The 26,697-nt window shown below is 41.6% G+C and overlaps 1 protein-coding gene across 1 annotated transcript in view; it reads right to left on the reverse strand.

The window, feature by feature from the left end:
* Nucleotides 1-26,697, reverse strand: part of CSMD1 (CUB and Sushi multiple domains 1) — a 2,470,978-nt gene that overhangs the window by 802,874 nt on the left and 1,641,407 nt on the right. Inside the window, 1 exon segment of the mRNA XM_063916678.1 lies at nt 3,340-3,464. Within this exon segment, the coding sequence (XP_063772748.1) occupies nt 3,340-3,464 (125 nt within the window).

Here is a 26,697-nt window from a genome sequence, read left to right on the forward strand (position 1 = left end):
ATGAAATTTAACATAGGTATTCTGCAGGTGGGAAATAGGAAAATGTCGGAATTAGAATTTAAAAAAACCTCCTCTAAGGGGGTGAAAAGGGTGTTGACATAATGACATCATTACCCATTTGTTGCTTGCATTGCATGAATGATAATGCACAAACGGACAATCGGATCAAAATTTGGATTGCACTTCCAGTGTGTACAATTTAATAAACTACAAAAATGGTCCTTTCGCTTTTTACCATAGCTGCTACAGGTGCTCCTCGGGTAATACCAAAAACTATGGATTAACATTTACTTACATTAAGATGTCTCAAATTTACATCTTTATAGATGTATCACATTTTTAACACTCATTTATACTTACAACCGTGAAAATCAGAAACTCTCATGCAAAGAACGTGTAGAACAGCTATTTGTAAATAAATACAAAAACATAATAGAACCAGTAGGAGACAGAACTGCATTTTCTAAGCACACATTCTCCCACATAATATTATGGTGTCTCTTCTTAATGGACGCTACTCTCTGGTCTGGTGCGCTGACTGATTGCTCAGATCAATACACAGCAAACTTGGTGGAATAAGCTGCTGTCACTGGGCATGTGTAGCAGATGTACTCTGACCCTTAAACTGTATGTTGTGGTGGCAACTTTAGTAATAATATTATATACTATTGCTATTGTGATCATAATTTGAGCTACTGTTCATAGAGAGGGGGGTTTCCTGGCAACTGGAACCCCCCTTGAGTTTGCCTATGGGTCTTGGTTGTGAAAATTCATGGAAAAATAAGCGTGGGGATCCTCTGTATTTTTCAAGACCAACACTGGGCTCCTTAGCTAGTCCTGATTCTGGAGATACCATGGAAGAAAAGCATAGAGCTCTCCCATATTGCCATCAACCAGCACTGGGATCTTTCTAGCAGGGATGTAATGCCACAGTCTGGAGACATGCTTATATCGGTTCCCATGGCCAAAGCATTCATCATCCCCAACTAGTCAGCACTGGCCGGGTATTCCTGAGGGAGTAGGGATTCCACCAAAAAAGGGATCCTCCTGCCCTTGGCACCCTAGGCCAGGTTTGAAGTATGATGCGATACCCGGCACAGTTTGTGGAAGTCTAGAGCTGTCAGTTAGGGGCTAATGAGAAATGCTCATGCATTGCATATTTATCTAGCAGGGATTCAGCAAGGCTGAGACTAGAGAGACATTTGCTAGGTCCCCATTGATGTCTCTAGATGTCGTAAACTGTAGAGTGATAAAGAACTTTAAGCTAAGCTTACTGCTGTTTACTAAATCTTGAATGGTGCTCCTAACCCATTTATGGCTTGTTCTTAAATTAATCCTCATATGATAAGTCCCATACAGTATATAGAACTTTATTTTTGCATCAACATTAAAAAATGGCTAATTTGTGTCCACAATTTGGACTCATTGACTAGTTTTAAGGATCTTTAATCATCAACCATATAAAGAAATATAAAGACATTTAAGGCATTATGTAACCGCTACTTTATAGCTATTAGATCCATCTTGGCATTCAAAACTAGACAACTGGTGCCCATTTTTATACATACTGTACATGTATCTGTAGAAAAATAGTACAGATCCCTTGTCTTGAAGTTGGTCAAATAGTGTTAACAGAAAGTTGGGTTTTGTTAGTTTTTTTTTTAAGTTGTGGCCTCTGGGGTTTGAGGACATTTATTTTTTTTTTGTACATTTTATTGAGTTTCAAGCAAATTGTAGCAGATTTGCCTGCTGTTCCATCTGTGTTCAACCTCAGGACCTGGGAGCACTAATTACTTATGCTTTGTATACTTATACTTGTATACTAGGCTATGCATCTCTAAGCTAAGAAATAAAAGCATTAAAACGTTAATTTAATTACAGCTCTGCACTTCAGGGCTGCCAATAGAATCTGCTGTTTAGGATAACTTTTTATAATACATTTTCACTAAGAAGCTCAATTCAATGATTAATTTGTTTATCTATACAAACAAAATGCAATTAATGTAGAATAAATATGCCCAATATGATACATTTATTTAATGTCTACTTTGAATTTAGTACTTTTGTTTCCTATTCAGTGTGCCAAGATTATTTCATTGAAATTCCAACTACATGGGGTCAATCAGATGATCCGACCTGTTATATTTTAGGTTTTTTCAGAAGCAAACCAAATTTATACTTACTGCCTCTCTGAAAAAGTTGCACATCTGGTTGCAGACTCAGAGGTGCACCCAAGTCCTCTTTGTGTCAGAGCTTCTTTATACAATTTTGATCAACTACAGTCAATTTAGAATCATATGCATCTCATCTGTGATTCCACTTGTAAAAGTGTAAATGTGAAGCAATGGAGGACTAGCATGTAGTATATGTTCTGCAAGCATGCTGGGGGTGTATAGATGGTATTGTGGTATATTCAAAGATGTGCATATGCTGAAATGCACCTGTTATCAGAAAGGTCACTTGCATAAAGATAAGGCAAAAACAAGTGCAGACTGATGTGAGGTTTTTACCCAACTGTGTGTACATATACCTCCCAACATCTGGTGCCTTTAAAGAGGGACTTCCCGAATGACAGGAGCCTCCCAACTGTCCCCCAGTTGGGAGACTCCTGGAAAGTTGGGAGGTATTGGTATAGGGATGGATTGTCCTACTTAATACATATGAGTATTAATATTTATAAGCCTGAAATGCAGCCTGATTGTATGCCACTCTGTGTGCAATAACTCCATGTGTTTCAGTAAAAACCCACTACATTCTACATAAGATTGTAATACTACTGTATTTAGCCCACTCTGAACTCATAGCACTCTGCCCCTTTCCATGGCAATACTAATGTTTCAGTACTAGGTAATCAACTTTACCACATCAATTGAAGAAATCTAACATGGAAAAGTGATTAATACAATGTTTTTCCTACTAAAATACTTTTTCCATGATTGCGCAAACTATGCATATTATGAAGCAAGCTATAATGTTTGAGAAAACAGATATAATAAAGTATTCTATCCACTGCATACTGTGGCATTGAAATGCTTCCTAGGAAACTGGTGAGTTTTAAATGCTTTTGCTTGAAATGAAAGTGTGGAAAAACAAAATTCAGGCATAGCTATAGTGACACCGACAGTCACAAATTCCTGAGCAATTTATGGCTTTTATTTTCATTTCATGGTTTTTTTTTCAACCTTTCAGAAAATGTGTTCTTAAAAAGATGGAATAACTGTATTCAAGTCATAAAGAACATAGCAGTAGTAGCATGAATTTCAGAGATACATTTTTAAAGGAATGTGCAAACTATAATTTGAAAGTATTTAAAATTGAACTGCTTTCCCACTGGTTTACCTCGGCAGATTGGTCTATGATCACTCCATGCAGCAAGTGTGTCAGTCACTCTCTGACAAGTAATACTCTTCGAGCCTTGTAACACATAATTATCATCACAGGAAAATTGGACATTGGCACCCAATCTGGAAATAACGAGGGAAAAAAAAAGAAAAACAAAAATATATTGTAAGAAAAAGGCAATGCTGTAATGTTTATAGAGAAGAATCGACATTCAACATGAAAACTCTTCCCCTTGTAAAAGATGATCATTGTGTATATAATAAAATGCATAGAAAATACATTTAATTCTTATATTACATGTTAATGGATAGACATTCTTATAACTGAGAAGATGAGAGGCATGCGTCACTAGCTCTCCATGACAAGTGCCCAATCACACAAAGAAACAATTCCTCTTCTAAACTTTGGTGTGACTTGTTACAATATTAAGAAATCTCACAAAATTACTGTACTTTAATTTCTTTTCTACTAGAGATGCAAATGTAGTAAGTACCCATATATGTTCAGCTGGGATATCAGCTGTTAGTACTTGATGTTATTACTTGTCTGGAAATATAACAAATAAGTAACTATAAAAGAATGTTATGGACACATAGGGGTACATTTACTAAGGTTGAAGTTTTTTTTAGAACTGGTGATGTGGCTCGTAGCATATCAGATTCTACTTAACATTTATCTAGCTGCTTCTAAAAGCTAAGAAATACAATAGAATCTGATTGGTTGCTATGGACAAAATCACCAGTGCTAAAAAAAACTCCCAATGATCAATAATGAAGTTTAAGGTAAATAAGTGAAAGTATAAAACACTGACTGGGTTTGTGTAATTGTGTAGATTTTATTTATTTCTACCAATTTGCAACATGCTGTAGCTGCTCAATGAATGCATTACACAAATGCAAGGTCAATGCTACTAGCACTTGTGTTGCCATACTAAATCATATTGAGTTCTGTCAGTCAGGTGTGGAAGTGGGCATTGCCAGTCTCCATAAAAAATTTGGGTGAGGTCCAGACTAAGCTACTGTACTTCAGCCTAGTAGCAGTCACGTGCCACATCGTAGTGGCCACATCTCTAAAATCCACTGTGGTTCCACCACTGAATCTGTGTCATAGAGGGATGACCACGAGCACAAGCTAGTATACTGTAGGTCAACAGTTGATTGGATTAACAAGCAAATGCTAAAATTGATTGACGTATTTGTTTGAATGATCCATTACAGTTATTATGGGTAAAACAAGAGACAAGTCAGCCACTTTGGCATGATTGTCACTAATATTTTATATTTTTAATTATTCAATTATCCCTTAACAATGAATCTCACAGTATAGTAATAGAGTGTGCATCTCAGATACTATGTAATCCTCTGATAGATTCATTTATATTGATGCACCACTTTTTATAACTTATAAAATCATAATAGGGTGAACCATCCAGTGAATAAATGGTTAAGGGAATTTTCTTGCTTAATGGATGGTGTACAGGCATTGAGTATATGTTGCCAGCAGTTGGGATCCTGGCGGACAGCATACTGATGCCAGGATCCCGGCCACCAGAATGCCGTCAGAGGGACGAGCACCCCTTGTGCGCTATTCCCACTATATGGGTGTTGTGAACACCCACGAGTGGTAATAGCCCCTGTTAGCTGATTCCAGCTGGCGTCATTGTGAGTGTTCGGGATCCTGGCATTGGTATGCTGGCAACTTAACCACATCCCGGTGTACAGATGTGTCTTTATACATCTTTGCTGCAGTCTCACCAATCATGTGCTAGATGTATTAGGACACATCGGTATGCAGAAGATACAACATAAAAACTATTTTGAGACATCTACCATCGTCGTTACTATAGTATGTCTACTTTAAAAAAAAAATTGGTTTAAAGATTGAAGTAATTCTGCAGTTGGAATTGAACAACCATTATATACAGTAGGAGAGGTGCAGAAATTCCAGTGTACACAAAAAAGCAATCAGTGTACACACAAGTCTAGTGAATGAAAAATGTATGTATGAGTCAGAACATAAAGTGAAACACTTGTTATGATTGGCTGAGAAGTATAAAACTTGTTTCAATGTGTTAAACCTGAAAATGTTCATTTCCTGGTAGAGCACCAAACATCTGGAAAAGCACACACAGCTTTTTACTAGTAGGCATAGGCATAATATAGGGAACATGGCCTAATCGCGGGAGGTGTTGCCCTTCCCCCGTGAGCTGCACAGTCAGGGACAAATCACATTAGCCAGGGGCAGATCCATATGGTGGGGAAGAATAATCAGTGTGATCTCTCCCCCCTGTGTAGACAGAATAGAGTGGCTGCTGCCACTGAGATGTATGATAGGGAGGCAGCAGTGGACCCGAGCCCCCAGCACCCCATCCAACAGTCCTGGGCCATTAGTACCCAGTCCCCACTTTTAGTGCCACTGGGTATAAGGAGTGTGTCCAATTGCCATGGCTCCTTGATACACCAATATCCCCATTAAGTTTGTGTAATATAATTCAACTTAATTTCATTAAGCATTTGTCACATTACTAATGAAGTTTCTCCCGTGTGTGTGATATAATTTAGCACCACTGCACAATAGTGAATTAAAGGTTTCTTGTCACACACAGGATAATAAAGCAGAGTATGCAGGCAACTACAGTCTCAAGGTTAACTTAGTCCACAGCAAACAGAAATTAATTAAATGATAAAGTGCCGGATTGCACTGGTGAAAAGCAAAGCAAGTAATAGTAATGACCCAACGTGTAATGGTTAATGCAGTTAAACTGAGGTATAAATGTCCTGGATTGTACTGATAATTGCATATATAGGGAACACTGGTGGCTGCCTCTCTCTGCAGCTGCCGAAAATATGCTGGGGCAGAGGCACTGTGTGGCCACATTATCTCAGGAGCTGTTCCTTTCTGTTGCCGCCAGGTATATACAGAAGAAAGTGAGCTGCATGTTTTAAATTGGGGTGCTGCCGCCAGGCCGCAACCAGCAGTGACCACCAGACACTGGTTGGAGATCTAAGAATACAGAGGGGACAGAAGAGGTTGGTTGCTGCTAATAGATTTTCTTTTGGCAGCTGCTTCCTGGGTGTTTCTGACTGGTCACATTAGATAAGGCCATGTCAGGGAAAGTGCAGCCTCGCATGGTCGCAGGATAATAAAAGATGAAAAAAATGAAAAGATAATGTAGTTGTAACCTTAATATTAGACATCTACTAAAAGAATATACTGTCAGTCACACGTTGGGTACGGGATCCCAGTGGTCGTGATCCTGACGGTCAGAATACCGATGCCGCGATCCTGACTGCCAGAATAATGGCAGGGGGGCGATCACAGTGAAGCACCTTGCAAGCTCTCTGCACTCACCATGCTGCGAGCTCGGTGGCTCGCTATGCTTTCCACAGGTTTTATTCCCACTACTTGGGTGTTATGGACCCCCAGGAGTGGGAATAGCTGTGGAAGCGCTGCCGGGATTCTGGCGATCAGGTTCCCGGCATTGGTATTCTTATCACCGGGATCCTGATTTCATCCCATCACAGTTATACAAACAGTGCTAATCACAAAGCTAATATAAGGGGTTCCATTGTGGTTTATTATTCCAACACTAATCATATCTGTGGGAACTGCAATTGAAACTGGTGTAGATTTATGCAGAACCTAATTTTTTTTTATACAAATTGTACTTCCTTGGACTGCACATAGTTCTATGCCTATGTAGATTCAGGTGTTTTGCACTTATGCCTTATTAAGATTAGACAGGTGGATTGGACAATTTGGTGTGAAAGTGATATCTGAGAACAGTAAGGTTATTTGCATGCTAAAGCTTCCTATACAGGCTACTAGAAAAATATAAGCTTTTATATAACATATATAGCTATATTTATATTTTGCTTATTATTGTAGCAATTACATAATTGCCTGCCTGGTGCTCACCTTTCAGTTAGTGTCTCATCCTTGACAAAGACATGTTGGTCTGGATTCAATTACGTGTGGTAATTTACTGTGTTGGTTAAAGGGTGGTAGACTCATACTTTAACAGCAAGGGGCTATTCAATTACAGACCCTTTTCCTCGTACAGTAAATTACCCACTTTACTGTAAGATCCTGGATCACTTTGTTATCAGCTTTGCAGCACCCATGATCAGGGTAGTTAACATGAATTTCTGTTTGAGCTTCCTAAGGCTCAAACATAAATCTTCATTCATTGCAGCCTGCAGGTTAATCGCGTGCTGCCGCTGGTTATAATTGAATAGCCTCAGCAGATCAAGTAGGTCATGGTAATTAACAACAGCTATTTGAATTTGGCCCATTGTGTGAAGATATTTAAAGAGGCAAATTCCTGAGAATGTTGGCTGGCCACCAGACACCAGGGTTTTCTCTTGCTCCAGATACCCAGATAGGGACCACTTTAAAGACAGGTTGACTATTTCACCATCTTCTAGTAGGGTACCCAATTATTTTCTGATTTGTTGATTAAGGCTCTTTGTATGTGTGCATGAATAAAATACATTTTTACCTGAAGTAGTGCACTGGAGTTTATCTTTTCTCTACATGTTTTCTATCACTGCTACAGTATGAGGAATTCTAACACTACTATGAGGAAAATTTGGTGAAGACAATGTACATTGAAGGACTGCCCTATATCTCATTGATTTACATTATAAATGTAAGGATTTTTTTATAGGGGCTTACAACCCCATTGATTGAAGTTACCGTATATGCTGCTTCCACCACTCCTTTTAAATTATCTTTTCCAATAATTGTGTAATATGCAAGACTTTTTTTATTTTTATTATTCATACACTGGAGATTAAAGAGGAAGAGTCTTTCTTTACAGAATGGGTCTGTTTGGCCTTTTGTGATCATTATTGTTTATGTATTTATTTATTTATTTATTTATTTAATTAATTAATTAATTAATTAATTACAAGCACCTACATTATCCATCCAAGAGTTTATTGGAACTTTTTGCATTGACTGTATTTTTGGGTGTGATATAGATGATCTACAGCGTTTAGGTAGACAGTTATTAGGTTGACCCTACATGGTCGACATGCATTAGGTAAACAAAGTCAAAAGGTCAACAGATAAAATATAGACAGTGGGAAAAGTTGACAGGTACAAAAGGTTGACAGGGTCAAAAGTTCAACATGGCAATGGTTGACACAAAAATGGTTGACAAGGTTTTATTGGGGGGTGTAATTTTGTATATTTCATCAACTGTATATGTGTTGACCATTGTCATGTCAACCATTTGTACCTGTCAACCTTAAGCACTGTCTACCTGATATTATCTTTTCACCATGTTGACCTTTCGATTCTGGTGATCTAATACATGTCAACTATATGGTGTAGACCTACTGACTGTCGACCTTTCAATTAGAATCCATATTTTTAGGGAGAATTTTTTTTAAGAGACTTCTTTGTGTTATGCACACCAGTGCCAGCAGGAATGTACTGGTGTCTGAACGGTGAGGGATGCAAAACAAATTAACTCACAGACAGACTGGGGAATATGACATTACATACACAGAAGGTGATAGGGTAACAAAATAAACACAAAGTGAACAGAGAAGCCCAGAGGCTTAGAAACTGGGTGTCTCCATAGTATTAGGAATGCTCAGATGGAAAGAAGCGAGATGTAGTGATTTAATACGTAGAGAACCCGAAATGCTGTTGCTAAGGGCAACAGCAAAACCCTAAAGGGTTACCAACGGGTGTGGCAGTAAACTCCTTGGTCAGAGATGGAATAATAGACACAAGGAGAGTCTCCACAATCCTAGTCCTCAATTGCAGTGCACTGGTTCAGCTTACTGCCACTAAACTGACACCTGAACACCTTGCACAGTGAGAAAGGATTTTGGCAGGCAAGTCTGAGAATACAGCCGCAAACTTGCTAGGTTCACAGAGTAGCAAAAGAACCCCAGCAGGTTAAACGACTGACTCCAGTCTTACTGCTAGGTCTGGATTGGCAGAGTGTAATACCAAATCCCAAGGCCTATTTGCAGTAAGCAACAAACAAATACAAAGTTTACACAGTACTAGCTAGCTTTCAGGAACTGACTAACCAACAAAGATTCAGCAGCATCTGCCTAACCTGAGAAGAGGGTTTATATAGCAGGTGCTGTCCACGACCCACTCAGACCTCACAGACTGTGAGCACAAAAACCAGCACCGGATCCCCTGCCGTGCACAGAGCCTGTAACCACTGCACAGCAAAAGACCCGAACCGGAGTATCAGCTACGCTCAGGTTACTCCGCTAGCACTTGTCTCCCGGTTGCCATGACGACGTGGCAGCACAGAGCAGGAGACCCTAACAGTTTGAAACACATTTAGAGATATTCAAAAGAAAATAATTTATTAGTAACATTATCTGATTTCGTGTTTTGATTTCTACACCCTTTTTTCTATATTTTTAGTATGAATATGGTGATGTTCATTTTGGTTTTATCTGAAGCTGCTATTTGTTTTGATGCAGATAAAATCAGTGTTCAGTTTTATATTTGGTATAATTCATGAAAGTGCTATATTATATTGTGAGTAAATTGAAAAAAATATAATTTACTACTACCACTGTCAAGACGGGTATGAGTCATTAAGTCGACCACACTTAAGTCGATAGTCATTAGGTCAATCACTATTGCTCGACATGGTCACTAGGTCGACATGAGCTTTTTTTACTTTTTTTGGTGTCGTTTACTTCGTAAAGTGATGGGGAACCCCAATTAGTGCACCGTGTCCCCTCGCATGGCTTGCTTCACTTGCCGCGCTTCAGGCAAGGTGCCTTGCTCTGCTACCGCTGCGCACAGCACAGGTTACTATTCCTAATTGTAGTTCACGTGGATCGTAAAGCATGAAAAAGATCCTTTTTAAAAAAAAAAAACTCATGTTGACCTTTTTCCATGTCGACCTAGTACATGCCAACATAGTGACCATGTTGATCTAGTGACCATGTCGACCTAATGCATGTTGAGCAATAGTGGTCGACCGAATAACTGTCGACCTAGTTGTGGTCGACCTAATTACTGTATCTCTGGGTTCGGTTCCTCGGAATCCGAACCCGTCCGAACTTCACCTTTTTTTTACACGGGTCCGAGCGACTCGGATCCTCCCGCCTTGCTCGGTTAACCCGAGCGCGCCCGAACGTCATCATCCCGCTGTTAGATTCTCGCGAGACTCGGATTCTATATAAGGAGCCGCGCGTCGCCACCATTTTCACACGTGCATTGAGATTGATAGGGAGAGGACGTGGCTGGCGTCCTCTCCGAGTCCGTTGTATTATATTAGAACTTAGTTAGTTATAATTGTAGGGAGGATTGGGGATGGGGAGGATTGGGGATGGGGAGCAGCTGTTAGGGAGTACAGTGCAGGGTTTTGAGTTTAATCCGTTGTTTCTCTGCCTGAAAAAAAACGCTCCACCATATCTGTGCTCACTCAGTGCGCTGCACTGCTGCATGATATATCTGTGCTGAGTGCACTGCTCACACTGCCTAATTGTGGGGACTGGGGAGCAGTTATAGCAGGAGTACAGTGCACAGTTTTGCTGACAGTGACCACCAGTCCAGTATACGTTTGTCTGCCTGAAAAACACTGTGGTGTTTTTTTTTTATTTCTTCATGCTAGTTTGTTTAGCAGTCTGCTGACACTGCAGTGTCCACCAGGTCCGTTATACAGTATATTATATATATAATTAAGCACTAAGCAGCAGTACGGTAGGCCACGGCTGTACCTTCCTCTGTGTCGACTCATCACTCGTCGTCCATAAGTATAAGTAATACTATCCATCCATCTACATTGTATACCTGTGGTGTTTTTTTTTTTCTTTCTTCATACTAGTTTAGCAGTCTGCTGCTGACACTGTCCACCAGGTCCGTTATACAGTATATTATATTTAAATATAAGCACTAAGCAGCAGTACGGTAGGCCACGGCTGTACCTACCTCTGTGTCATCACTCGTCGTCCATAAGTATAAGTAATACTATACTATCCATCCATCTACATTGTATACCTGTGGTGTTTTTTTTTTCTTTCTTCATACTAGTTTAGCAGTCTGCTGACACTGTCCACCAGGTCCGTTATACACACAGTATATTATATTTATATATAAGCACTAAGCAGCAGTACGGTAGGCCACGGCTGTACCTACCTCTGTGTCGTCAGTGCACTCGTCATCCATAAGTATAAGTAATACTATACTATCCATCCATCTACATTGTATACCTGTGGTGTTTTTTTTTCTTTCTTCATACTAGTTTAGCAGTCTGCTGACACTGTCCACCAGGTCCGTTATACAGTATATTATATTTATATATAAGCACTAAGCAGCTGTACGGTAGGCCACGGCTGTACCTACCTCTGTGTCGTCACTCGTCGTCCATAAGTATAAGTAATACTATACTATCCATCCATCTACATTGTATACCTGTGGTGGTTTTTTTTTCTTTCTTCATACTAGTTTAGCAGTCTGCTGACACTGTCCACCAGGTCCGTTATACAGTATATTATATTTATATATAAGCACTAAGCAGCAGTACGGTAGGCCACGGCTGTACCTACCTCTGTGTCGTCACTCGTCGTCCATAAGTATAAGTAATACTATACTATCCATCCATCTACATTGTATACCTGTGGTGTTTTTTTTTTCTTTCTTCATACTAGTTTAGCAGTCTGCTGACACTGTCCACCAGGTCCGTTATACAGTATATTATATATATAATTAAGCACTAAGCAGCAGTACGGTAGGCCACGGCTGTACCTACCTCTGTGTCGACTCGTCACTCGTCGTCCATAAGTATAAGTAATACTATCCATCCATCTACATTGTATACCTGTGGTGTTTTTTTTTCTTTCTTCATACTAGTTTAGCAGTCTGCTGCTGACACTGTCCACCAGGTCCGTTATACAGTATATTATATTTATATATAAGCACTAAGCAGCAGTACGGTAGGCCACGGCTGTACCTACCTCTGTGTCGTCACTCGTCGTCCATAAGTATAAGTAATACTATACTATCCATCCATCTACATTGTATACCTGTGGTGGTTTTTTTTTCTTTCTTCATACTAGTTTAGCAGTCTGCTGACACTGTCCACCAGGTCCGTTATACACACAGTATATTATATTTATATATAAGCACTAAGCAATAGTACGGTAGGCCAAGGCTGTACCTACCTCTGTGTCATCACTCGTCGTCCATAAGTATAAGTAATACTATACTATCCATCCATCTACATTGTATACCTGTGGTGTTTTTTTTTTCTTTCTTCATACTAGTTTAGCAGTCTGCTGACACTGTCCACCAGGTCCGTTATACAGTATATTATATTTATATATAAGCACTAAGCAGCAGTACGGTAGGCCACGGCTGTACCTACCTCTGTGTCGTCACTCGTCGTCCATAAGTATAAGTAATACTATACTATCCATCCATCTACATTGTATACCTGTGGTGGCTTTTAGTTGTGCGCAAAATATGGAGAACAAAAATGTGGAGGTTAAAAAAATAGGGAAAGGTCAAGATCCACTTCCACCTCGTGCTGAAGCTGCTGCCACTAGTCATGGCCGAGACGATGAAATGCCATCAACGTCGTCTGCCAAGGCCGATGCCCAATGTCATAGTACAGAGCATGTAAAATCCAAAACACAAAAGATCAGTAAAAAAATGACCCAAAAATCTAAATTAAAAGCGTCTGAGGAGAAGCGTAAACTTGCCAATATGCCATTTACGACACGGAGTGGCAAGGAACGGCTGATACTTGGCCTATGTTCATGGCTAGTGGTTCAGCTTCACATGAGGATGGAAGCACTCATCCTCTCGCTAGAAAAAAGAAAAGACTTGCGGCAAAAGCACAGCAAATAACTGTGCGTTCTTCGAAATCCCAAATCCCAAAGGAGAGTCCAATTGTGTCGGTTGTGATGCCTGACCTTCCCAACACTGGACGGGAAGAGCTTGCGCCTTCCACCATTTGCACGCCCCCTGCAAGTGTTGAAAGAAGCACCCGCAGTCCAGTTCCTGATAGTGAAACTGAAGATGTCAGTGTTGAAGTACACCAGGATGAGGATATGGGTGTTGCTGGCGCTGGGGAGGAAATTGACAAGGAGGATTCTGATGGTGAGGTGGTTTGTTTAAGTCAGGCACCCGGGGAGACACCTGTTGTCCGTGGGAGGAATATGGCCATTGACATGCCTGGTGAAAATACCAAAAAAATCAGCTCTTCAGTGTGGAAGTATTTCAACAGAAATGCGGACAACAGGTGTCAAGCCGTGTGTTGCCTTTGTCAAGCTGTAATAAGTAGGGGTAAGGACGTTAACCACCTCGGAACATCCTCCCTTATACGTCACCTGCAGCGCATTCATAATAAGTCAGTGACAAGTTCAAAAACTTTGGGCGACAGCGGAAGCAGTCCACTGACCAGTAAATCCCTTCCTCTTGTAACCAAGCTCGAGCAAACCACACCACCAACTCCCTCAGTGTCAATTTCCTCCTTACCCAGGAAAGCCAATAGTCCTGCAGGCCATGTCACTGGCAAGTCTGACGAGTCCTCTCCTGCCTGGGATTCCTCCGATGCATCCTTGAGTGTAACGCCTACTGCTGCTGGAGCTGCTGTTGTTGCTGCTGGGAGTCGATCGTCATCCCAGAGGGGAAGTCGAAAGACCACTTGTACTACTTCCAGTAAGCAATTGACTGTCCAACAGTCCTTTGCGAGGAAGATGAAATATCACAGCAGTCATCCTGTTGCAAAGCGGCTAACTGAGGCCTTGACAACTATTTTGGTGTTAGACGTGCATCCGGTATCCGCCGTTAGTTCACAGGGAACTAGACAATTTCTTGAGGTAGTGTGCCCCCGTTACCAAATACCATCTAGGTTCCACTTCTCTAGGCAGGCGATACCGAGAATGTACACGGACGTCAGAAAAAGACTCCACAGTGTCCTAAAAAATGCAGTTGTACCCAATGTCCACTTAACCACGGACATGTGGACAAGTGGAGCAGGGCAGACTCAGGACTACATGACTGTGACAGCCCACTGGGTAGATGTATTGCCTCCCGCTGCAAGAACAGCAGCGGCGGCACCAGTAGCAGCATCTCGCAAACGCCAACTCGTTCCTAGGCAGGCTACGCTTTGTATCACCGCTTTCCAGAATACGCACACAGCTGAAAACCTCTTACGGCAACTGAGGAAGATCATCGCAGAATGGCTTACCCCAATTGGACTCTCCTGGGGATTTGTGGCATCGGACAACGCCAGCAATATTGTGCGTGCATTACATCTGGGCAAATTCCAGCACGTCCCATGTTTTGCACATACCTTGAATTTGGTGGTGCAGAATTATTTAAAAAACGAAAGGGGCGTGCAAGAGATGCTGTTGGTGGCCAGAAGAATTGCGGGCCACTTTCGGCGTGCAGGCACCGCGTACAGAAGACTTGAGCACCACCAAAAAAACCTGAACCTGCCCTGCCATCATCTGAAGCAAGAGGTGGTAACGAGGTGGAATTCAACCCTCAATATGCTTCAGAGGATGGAGGAGCAGCAAAAGGCCATTCAAGCCTATACATCTGCCCACGATATAGGCAAAGGAGGTGGAATGCACCTGTCTCAAGCGCAGTGGAGAATGATTTCAACGTTGTGCAAGGTTCTGCTGCCCTTTGAACTTGCCACACGTGAAGTCAGTTCAGACACTGCCAGCCTGAGTCAGGTCATTCCCCTCATCAGGCTTTTGCAGAAGAAGCTGGAGGCATTGAAGGAGGAGCTAAAACAGAGCGATTCCGCTAGGCATGTGGGACTTGTGGATGGAGCCCTTCATTCGCTTAACCAGGATTCACGTGTGGTCAATCTGTTGAAATCAGAGCACTACATTTTGGCCACTGTGCTCGATCCTAGATTTAAAACCTACGTTGGATCTCTCTTTCCGGCAGACACAAGTCTGCAGGGGTTCAAAGAACTGCTGGTGAGAAAATTGTCAAGTCAAGCGGAACGCGACCTGTCAACATCTCCTCCTTCACATTCTCCCGCAACTGGGGGTGCGAGGAAAAGGCTCAGAATTCCGAGCCCACCCGCTGGCGGTGATGCAGGGCAGTCTGGAGCGACTGCTGATTCTGACATCTGGTCCGGACTGAAGGACCTGCCAACGATTACTGACATGTCGTCTACTGTCACTGCATATGATTCTCTCACCATTGAAAGAATGGTGGAGGATTATATGAGTGACCGCATCCAAGTAGGCACGTCAGACAGTCCGTACGTATACTGGCAGGGAAAAGAGGCAATTTGGAGGCCCTTGCACAAACTGGCTTTATTCTACCTAAGTTGCCCTCCCTCCAGTGTGTACTCCGAAAGAGTGTTTAGTGCCGCCGCTCACCTTGTCAGCAATCGGCGTACGAGGTTACTTCCAGAAAATGTGGAGAAGATGATGTTTATTAAAATGAATTATAATCAATTACTCCATGGAGACATTCACCAGCAGCAATTGCCTCCAGAAAGTACACGGGGATCTGAGATGGTGGATTCCAGTGGGGACGAATTAATAATCTGTGAGGAGGGGGATGTACACAGTGAAAGGGGTGATGAATCGGACGATTATGATGAGGTGGACATCTTGCCTCTGTAGAGCCAGTTTGTGCAAGGAGAGATTGATTGCTTCTTTTTTGGTGGGGGCCCAAACCAACCAGTCATTTCAGTCACAGTCGTGTGGCAGACCCTGTCGCTGAAATGATGGGTTGGTTAAAGTGTGCATGTCCTGTTTATACAACATAAGGGTGGGTGGGAGGGCCCAAGGACAATTCCATCTTGCACCTCTTTTTTCTTTTTTTCTTCTTTGCGTCATGTGCTGTTTGGGGAGTATTTTTTGGAAGGGCCATCCTGCGTGACACTGCAGTGCCACTCCTAGATGGGCCAGGTGTTTGTTTCGGCCACTAGGGTCGCTTAGCTTACTCACACAGCTACCTCATTGCGCCTCTTTTTTTTCTTCTTTGCGTCATGTGCTGTTTGGGGAGTATTTTTTGGAAGGGCCATCCTGCGTGAAACTGCAGTGCCACTCCTAGATGGGCCAGGAGTTTGTGTCGGCCACTAGGGTCGCTTAGCTTACTCACACAGCTACCTCATTGCGCCTCTTTTTTTTCTTCTTTGCGTCATGTGCTGTTTGGGGAGTATTTTTTGGAAGGGCCATCCTGCCTGACACTGCAGTGCCACTCCTAGATGGGCCAGGTGTTTGTGTCGGCCACTTGGGTCGCTTAGCTTGGCCATCCAGCGACCTCGGTGCAAATTTTAGGACTAAAAATAATATCGTGAGGTGTGAGGTGTTCAGAATAGACTGAAAATGAGTGGAAATTATGGTTATTGAGGTTAATAATACTATGGGATCAAAATGACCCCCAAATTCTATGATTTAAGCTGTTTTTTAGGGTTTTTTGAAAAAAACACCCGAATCCAAAACACACCCGAATCCGACAAAAAAAATTCGGTGAGGTTTTTGCCAAAACACGGCCACGGAACCGAACCCAAAACCAAAACACAAAACCCGAAAAATTTCAGGTGCACATCCCTACAAGACATATCTCCTTGCATAAACTAGGCACATATACAGGTCTTCTCTGGTATAAATCTGGAGCATATGTTACCCTTGTAGAGCTGGACACATCTAAAGTTGCATCCAGGTCTGTAATCTGTGCTTAATGTGTCTTTTTTGCATGGGCATATTTAAAGCCTGAGCTTAGGGTGCATATACTGTATATTAATATGTAATTTGTATTACAGTAGCTGCATTGCAATATCCCATGATCTGTTCTCATTACTGATGCAAGTTACAAAGTCAATATTCTCTCAATCATGTTAATGCTCTTTATGCAGGATATTTTTCACACATTTCTATATAAATTACATTCCAATGATTTATTCATTTATCTTGTGTGGCTTTAGCACAAAACAGACAAATGTACCTTGAGGCCTGCTCAAATAGAATACATGATGGATACTGACATGCTTATCCTGTTCTCTGTCTATATTTTCTTATAGGCTTACCATGTCATTTCCTTGTGGCTTTAGCAACTTATTGTTTCTCCAAGTGCCTAAAGCTTCACAATAAAATTGTAAATTCTGTGTATTGACATGCCAACACCATCAGTCATATGCAATTACAATATTATGCTCAAACTTTGATGTGTATAATATGCTAGTCTTCACAAATAGAAATGTTTGCAAATACGCATGGAAGTTTTGTTGGGGGAAAGGGGTGATCAGTGTTTCTAGCTTTGAACTCTGTGATAGACACAGAGCAAACAAAACAAAAACAATATGATGTGTGCAAGAACTGTAAGTCATTTAATTATACTGAACTGGGAGTTGACTACTGACTAATTGTGGTGTTTGTCAAAGTGACTTACTAACTAACCCATCATTTACAGTCACTTTTAAATCTGTTACTACTAATGGCTATTCTTTACATTTTAGTAATACAGCAATTATACTTTTTTTCTTTAACACTTAAATCTACAGTACCAGATTGTAGACATAGTATTTGACTTTTTTAACATATGAATAGTAAAACCCAATATATTAAAACATAAAAATGGAACGGATTCTTAATTTGAATACAGATTAAGTTGATTTTACAAAACGTTAAAACAAACAACAAACAAGGAGTTATTACCGCCAGGGCAATCTTAACATAGAGAAACATAGAAACATAGAAACATAGAATTTGACGGCAGATAAGAACCACTTGGCCCATCTAGTCTGCCCCTTTTTTATTTTATCCTTTAGGCAATCTCAACCCTTTTTTAACCTTAATTCTTTGTAAGGATATTCATATGCCTATCCCAAGCATGTTTAAATTGCCCTACAGTCTTAGCCTCTACCACCTCTGATGGGAGGCTATTCCACTTATCCACTACCCTTTCTGTGAAGTAATTTTTCCTTAAATTTCCCCTGAACCTCCCCCCCTCCAGTCTCAATGTATGCCCTCGAGTTCTAATACTTCTTTTCCTTTGAAGAATGTTTCCCTCCTGAACTTTGTTAAGACCCTTGATATATGCATTGGGTATACTACTTCCCAATCTGTGAAATCACAAGTCTCATGGGGGTGGTATGGGAGGTGGGAGAGGCTGCCTATTAAAGCAATGGGGAGGCCCGGGAAGAAGTACAGTAAACTCAGTTTCATAAAGATAACACTCTCATAATTTGAAAAGTCACACTTATATATTTGTGTAATAAGTAGCACCTACAGGTTTTTTTTCTAATTTTGACTGTCTGTGTGCATGTCTGAGTCTGTATACAAAGTATGACAGAACTTGTTTTGGCAAAATTAGAAAAAACAGATATACAAGTGTGTCCTTTGTGGGAAATGAACCCTAGCTCACGGGCATGGTAACCATTGGTGATACCACTATGCCAAGAGAACTATGGATACAGGTGACTGACACCTACAGTGACATAGTGATGTTGCTCATTGTCATTTTTTTTATTATGCTGTAAGTCCCGACAACTCTATTGCTGATTGTAATGATTTTTTTTCTTTTAGAGAACTGTGTAGAACTCTGAACTGTGCTTTTCTTTGTGTGAGTTGGAGACGCTGAGCAAATCTTTTTTTGGTGTTTAAATTTCTTCTTAACATAGGGATCATTTTATACAACGTACCAGGGGAACTTTTGTAAGGCATGTTGTCCCAGAACTACTATATTTATTGTGCACTGGCCCGCTTGTCAGGGCTTGCTACATTGTTCAGAATTCTGCAATGCTATATCAATCAGCTGCTATTCAGCACTGTACTGTAGTTTTTATTAGTGGTGAAACCCGGGGCATATTTAGAGAGGAGGGGACCCGTGTGCAGTTTCTATGTGTGGCCCCCCTCCTCTCCCGTCCCATAGCTGGCAGCAGAGCTGTTAGCACTCTGTCTGACCACTAGAGACTCTGGCACAGTGCCAGAGTCTACAGCGCATGCGCAAGTCTTAGAAAAAATGGTGTGGCGGCCATTTTTTTGAAGAACTGCGCATGTGTTGTAGACTCTGGCACTGTGCCAGAGTTTCTAGTGCTCAGACAGAGTGCTAACAGTGCTGCTGCTGGCTACTGCGATGAGAGAGGAGGGGGCCCACGCACGGTCACCAGAAAGGTAAGTACAGAAGAAATGGGTGCAGTGTGGACCCCCTCAGGACCCAGGGACCCGTGTGCACAATACACTCATTATAGATATGCTAGTGGGTGAAACTGTGTATTTGTAAGCTGTGTATCCTCTTGTGCCTTATCACGGCTTACTTTGCCTACCTGTGCTATTTGTATGGCGCGACTAGGATGCCTGTATGGCGCAGCAGCAGCAATGATGAGAATGGTTACATCTGTATTTGGCGCAACTGAAGCAACAGTAAGAAAGGACACATTTGTATTAATTGTTAAAAAGCTGATCTCTTCATCTCTTGCAAAATAACAGATAATGGTTGGCCTTATGCTTACTTATAAGGTCATTACTCAGTCATGTGCAGTCCACCCAACAGTGACATTCCATGTTTTCATAAAATCTTGTGTATGTGCAACAGGGTTGCTCATTAACCATTACCATTGATGTGACCATTATGTATCATGTCAACACAGTGCCATTGTGACACAGAGGTACAGAGTTTGCTAGAGGGGAAAGCTTTTGAAACACCTCTTCAGGGACTCTTTTTTTATATACAGTACATTGCAGTGCTAAGACATCCTGCATTACCTCATTATGATACAGTGACCTGTAATTTTGAAATCTGTAATTAAATGATTTTGAACTTTTGACCTGCAATATGCTATCAGCTAGGAGGGGTATGATGTCGCACAAGACTAAGGGGGACATTTACTAAGCAGTGATAAGAGCGGAGAAGTGAGCCAGTGGATAAGTTGCCCATGGCAACCAATCAGCACTGAAGTAACAGCTATAATTTGCATTCTATAAAATGATACAGAGCTGCTGATTGGTTGATGGGGCCACTTCTTCACTGGCTCACTTCTCCGCTCTTATCACTGCTTAGTAAATGTCCCCCTAAGGATTCAGAAAATCCGCTTTTTAGGTTTCTCTGAGAAGACCAACCATACTGTACATGTCAATTAAACCCTGAGTCAGTATAGTCAGTAAAAAAGGAGGAAAGTTGAGAAAGACTCTATGTTGGAGCACACTTGGACAGTGAAAATACATTAAAATATAACTCTTATTCTTGATAGATAAAAATTAGTTTGATACACAGATTAGTGTAACAAAGAACTCCACCTCAAGGAGGGCAAGGTTTATTTAGTGTTAACTATGTGTGTGTTTCAATAAACCCTACTTAATCCCTAGTCTTGCCTGTGTGATATCGCACAAATTTGAATGTTTTTAAATATTTTCACCTAAGGTACAAAGATATCTGTATTATCGAAGACTTAGGAGCACAAATGATTTATAATAAAGACAAAGAGATTAGTCATTTATAGTGTTCTCCAATGGTATCCACTTATGGTTATACATTCTGCTATCGCTCTAACTGTTGCTATAGAGAGGGAAAGTTTTGCCTCTTGTAGCTACTGGAAAGTATAATATGGTACAGAGAGGGAAAGAAGATACCTCTGATTTGGTCTAATTGTGTCACAGAGCAAAAGTTTTAATGTTGTGAATGTGATATGTTTGTACTCTGTAGACATGATAGCTAAGTGTTGTAGATATGTATACCGAGTTAAAGGAATAAATTGCAACTTAGCTATAATGATTCTAAATATAATAATTGGCTTACAGTTTATTAGACATTTGCAATTAATATATTCATGATAACGCTGAGTAAGGGGTTTTAAATGTTGTTGAAAACTTATCCTATATCCAGGTCATACATTTTGAACATAATTATAAGGCAGCATACAGATATGCTACTGTTTGTGTCAGAGTGCCTGTTTCTAAAAATGCCTTATAAATGTTAACATAAAGAAAATGATGATAATACTAATAATAAAACTACTACTACTACTACTACTACTACTACTACTACTACTACTACTACTACTACTACTACTAATAATAATAATAATAATAATACCTAAAACCTCTATGTTTGTTAACAATCTCTAGGGAATCAATTTTCTGGTACTAGAAAATAGTGATGAGCAATGCTTTACTAATTTTATTCACAAACTGATTTGTTAATCTGGTAAATAAAGTAACATTTACTACATATTGTAATGTTCATAGGCATATTTGGCATGTTTTTTGATTGCAAGTAAAGAAAAAATCAAGGAACTGGTCAAAACCACGTTGCACTGCAGGTTGGGCAGATGTAACATGTGCAGAGTGATTTATATTTGAGCGGGTGTGTTTAACTGAAATCTAAAATGCAGTGTAAAAATAAAGCTGTCTAGTACTTGTCGGCTACATGCAAAAGCAGACAGTATTTACCCTGCACATAAAAATGTAACCCACCCAATCTAAATCTCTTTGCACATGCTACATCAGCCCCACCTACAGTGTAACATGGTTTTGTCCAGTTGTTTGCTTTTTTGCTTTACTTACAAATAGAGATGAGCGGGTCTAGTTCTTAAAGAACTGGAGCCACCCCAACTTTGGGTATCTGGGGGGATATGAGTCACTGCTTGGATCTCTGCACCTTCCCCGTATCCCTATCCGAGGCAAAACCTCAAGATACTATTGTCGGATCTTGCGGGTTTTGCCTCGGGCGTTAGTCCAACTGAATTCAATTGGTTGACTGCTGATTGGCTGAGTGAGCCATCTGTCACAACTCTCATCCAATCAGCGAGTTTCCATTGAATTCAATGGGGGCAAAATGACGGTACCCATATTGGAGGACACAGCTGGCCGCACTGCAGACATCGCTGGCACCCCTGCAGTGAGGACACCATCGGCACCTTTGCAATGAGGACACCATTGGAACACCCACACTGCTGACACTGTGGCACTCCTGCAATGAGGACACCGTCGGCACCTCTGCTAAGATGACACCACTGGGACACTCGCACTGTGAACTCCATTGGCACCCCTGCACTGAGGACACTACTGGGACACCTGCACTGATGATACGGCCAGCACCCCCACATTGTGGACACCACTGGCACCCCTGCATTGCCGACATTGCCATCACCTACTGAGGATAACGCAGCACACCCCATTGCCAACACGGCCAGCATACCCACATTGAAGACACCATCGGTACTCTCCCACTGCCGACACCACCGGCATCCCTGCATTGAGGACACTGTATCTCGCACTATATCTGACCCTGCACTGTAGCCAACCCACACTGTATCCAACCTGCACTGTATTCGACCCACACTGTAAACTGCACTGTATCAGAGTCACACTGTTTTCCACACTGTATCCAACGTGAACTGTATCTAACCTGCACTGTAACCTACACTGTATCCAACCCGCACTGTATCCGTCCGTAAATGTATTCCACACTGTATCCGACCTGCACTGTATCTCGCACTGGACCGACCCTGCAGTGTAGCCAATGCACACTGTATCCGACCAGCTTTGTAGCCTGCACTATATCCAACCCACACTCTGACGTGCACTTTTTCCAACCTGCACTGTATCCAACCCACACTGTATCTGACCTGCACTGTATGCGACCTGCACTAATACAAACCGCACTGTAGCTGACCCACACTGTAATCTGTATTGTATATGACCCACATTGTATCCAACCCACTCTGAATTTGCACTATGTCCAACTCACACTGTATCTGACAAGCGCTGTGTCTGACCAGCACTGTAACCTTGTCAATATTTAACTGTTTCCTAAAGTATTCCTCACTGTACTATGTAGGGATATTGGTTTATGTGATAGGGGAGATTTATGGGAGCTGCACGACAAAACGGCTGATTGATCAGGGCTTTAAATGGGCACAGAATGCTGCTATTTTACACATGGTTTCAGGGTTTTTTTCTTTGCTGTTTGTAAACTTCTACTACTTTTAGGGCCTAATTCAGAGTTGATCGCAGCAGCAAATTTGTTAGAAGTTGGGCAAAATCTTGGGGGTCATTCAGACCTGATCGCTTGCTAGCTATTTTTCTGCCTATAGGGGAGTGTATTTTAGCTTTCCAAGCACAGGCGTGCGCAGAGACTGACTGGCGGGTGCCGCTCCGGACTTCCCCCCCTCCACGGCATTATAATGTTCTCTCACCTCCCCTGTCCTGGATATAAACTGCTCACCTGGGCGGCCCAGGTGAGCGGACCAGGTGAGCAGTCTATATCCAGGACAGGGGAGGTGAGAGAACACTATAATGCCGTGGAGGGGGCGAAGTCCGGAGCGGCACCCGCCAGTCAGTCTCTGCGCACGCCTGTGTTTCCAAGTGTGCGATCGCATGTGCAGCTGAGCACTACAAAAAAGTTTTGTGCAGTTTCTGAGTAGCTCAGAACTTACTCAGCCGCTGCGATCACTTCAGCATGTTCTGGCCCGGAACTGAATTCAGACACCTGCCCTGCAAACGCTTGGACACGCCTGCATTTTTCCTACCACTCCCAGAAAAGTCAGTTGACACCCAGAAACGCCTTCTTACTGTCAATCACCTTGCGATCGGCTGTGCGAATGGATTCTTAATACAATCAATCGCCCAGCAACGATCCACTTTGTAGCCGTATGACGCGCCTGTGCATTGCAGTGCATACGGATGCACAGTTCTGGCCTGATCACAGAGCAATGAGAAATCCTTGCGTGCGATCAGGTCTTAATGGCCCCAATGTGCACTGCAGGGGGGCAGATATAACATTGCCAGAGAGAGTTAGATTTGGGTGGGGTGTGTTCAGACTGAAATCTATATTGCAGTGGAAAAATAAAGCAGCCAGTATTTACCCTGCACAGAAACAAAATAATCAACCCAAATCTAACTCTCTCTGCACATGTTATATCTACCACACCTGCAGTGCACATGATTTTGCCCAACTGCTAACAAATTTGCTGCTGTGATCAACTCTGAATTACCCCCTTAGAGCACTGAAATTCTACACACGATTCTCAGTAAATTTCTTTGTTCGATTGTTGTCTATTGATAGTACTTGGTTATTGCTAATACAGTCCTAATTTGTAAAACATTTTTAAACAGTAATAACTGCCTTGTGTTTATGCTGCTGCTCTGTTGCTTAGTTTAGCCAGCCAGGAATGTTGGTGAACAATATTGTAGCTGTGAGGTGGTCAAAATTCATTGGAAACATCTGGAAATGAATGTTATTGAGGTTATTAATAATCCAGGAATAAAAAAAGGCCCAAATTATGTGATTTTAGCTATTGTTATCTATCTATCTATCTATCTATCTATCTATCTATCTATCTATCTATCTGTCTGTCTGTCTGTCTGTCTGTCTGTCTGTCTGTCTGTCTGTCTGTCTATCTGTCTGTCGGTCTGTAATATTCACTCCGTTCATACAGTCTAAAATTGTGGTCAATAATATAGGACCTGATTCAGAGATGGACACAGATCGCTGCATACGCAGCAAGATTTGCCTCCATCTACTCATGTGCTGTAGGATGAGTAGCACAGGGCAAAGCCATCCAGCATGTGTGGCGCCGCCTCCTGATGCATCTGCAAATACATTGCAGATGCATCTAATTAAGGTTGACCCCTGGCAGTGCAGCCTGGCTGTGCTGTAAGGTAGTCAATGGCCATATTTTTAATCTGAGCAACTGCGTGTGATGCCCTGAAAATGCTCCAAACCCGCCCACAAAATGCAATGTCAACACACCCCCACCCCCTTCAACAGCTGCCACTGTCAATCACCTTGTGGCCACTTATTTGAGATAAGTGAACGTATGTACTTTGGTGTAGTTTGGTTATTGGCCTTGTGTGTGAGTAAAAGTATTTTTTATTGAATACAGTAGAATACAGGTAACCAATGTAGGGACTGATAGAGTGGATCTGCAGACAATTAACATCTAGCAAGGAAGATTAGCCTTGCAGCTGCACTCAGAATAGATCGTAGTGGTGATAGTCTTTTTTGTGGGAGATAATGAGAGCATGGATTAGAGTTGTTGCAGTGTCTTGTGTAAGGTATGGTCATATTTTGTATATGTTTTTTTAGATGCATGTAAAATGATGTTGAGAAAGACTGAATGTGGGGAACAAAGGACAGCACAGAGTCAAGGATGACACATAGGCAGTGAGCTTTTTGGGTAGGATTGATTGTAGAGTTCTCAACAGTGATAGAGATATCAGGTTGGTAGATCATCCATTATTGATTGGAGGAAATATTAAGTTTGTGGAGACGACATTCAAGGTGAAATAGCAGAAAGGCATTCAGTGACACAGACCAATACAGATGGTGATAATTATGGGGAGGATACGTAGATTTTGGTACCATCCATGTACAGATGATACTGAAATCCAAAAGAGCTGATTAGTTTGGCAAAACATCTGGTATAGATTGAGAAAAATAGAGGACCTAAGACTGAGCCTTGCGGTACTCCAACTGACAGAGGTAGCGAAGAGGAGATGGATTCAGAGAAGCAGAAACTGAAAGAGCAATATGATAGGTAGGATGAGAACCAAGAACGGCCTGTGTCCTGAAGATCTAGGGATTGTAGTTTTGTATGAGAAGAGAGTAGTCAACTGTGTCAAAAGCAGCAAAGAGATCTAGGAGAATAAGAAGTGAGTAATGGCCTTTAGACCTTTAAGTGAGAGAGGGTTGAGAAGTGATTTAAATGTATGATATGTTGCTTGGGGTGATAGGCTTGAGCAGAGATGAGGGTTTGGAAATAAGTTTGTTTGGCAGTGTCCAGGGCATACGATAGGAGTGGCAGATAGTCTTATATATGAGGAAGTTGCTTGGAGTACGAGATTTATGCCACTGATGTTCAACTTTACGTGAGAGTTTTTGTAGGTGTCTTTTTAATTTAGAGTGTCACGGTTGACAGCTAGGTCTACAGGGAATATGATTGGTGACTAGAGTCTGGTTCAGGTGTGATACAGCCATCTCAGAAGAAGTAAACACAGAAATAGGTGAAAGTAGTTGTTGCAAAGAGGTGAAAAATACTTGAATATTAATTGTATTAATATTTCTGCGGGTTTAAGGAGGATTGGAGGACTTTAGTGAAAATAAGTTTGGAGGAGAGCATGCATGTTATAAGGTTGTGAACTGAGAAAGGGAAAGGAGTGTTAGTGAATTCAGAAACTGAGCATAGTTTTGTGAATTTTAGATTCAAAGGAGAAGGGAATTAGGAAAACCTAAGCCCATGTAAAAGATGTTTCCTATTAGGTATAGGGGGGCTAATTCAGACCTGATCACAAGGCTGTGTTTTCATACAGCTGGCGATCAGGCCTGAACTGCACATGCGTATGCACTGCAATGCACAGGTGCATCAGTCCGCAGCGGCGGGGAGTGCCGGGCAGCGGCAGATAGTGTGAGAAAAGCAATTGCATGGGTGATCGCAAG

The sequence above is a fragment of the Pseudophryne corroboree genome, chromosome 4 (genome assembly GCF_028390025.1).
Source record: "Pseudophryne corroboree isolate aPseCor3 chromosome 4, aPseCor3.hap2, whole genome shotgun sequence".
Taxonomy (NCBI): domain Eukaryota; kingdom Metazoa; phylum Chordata; class Amphibia; order Anura; family Myobatrachidae; genus Pseudophryne; species Pseudophryne corroboree.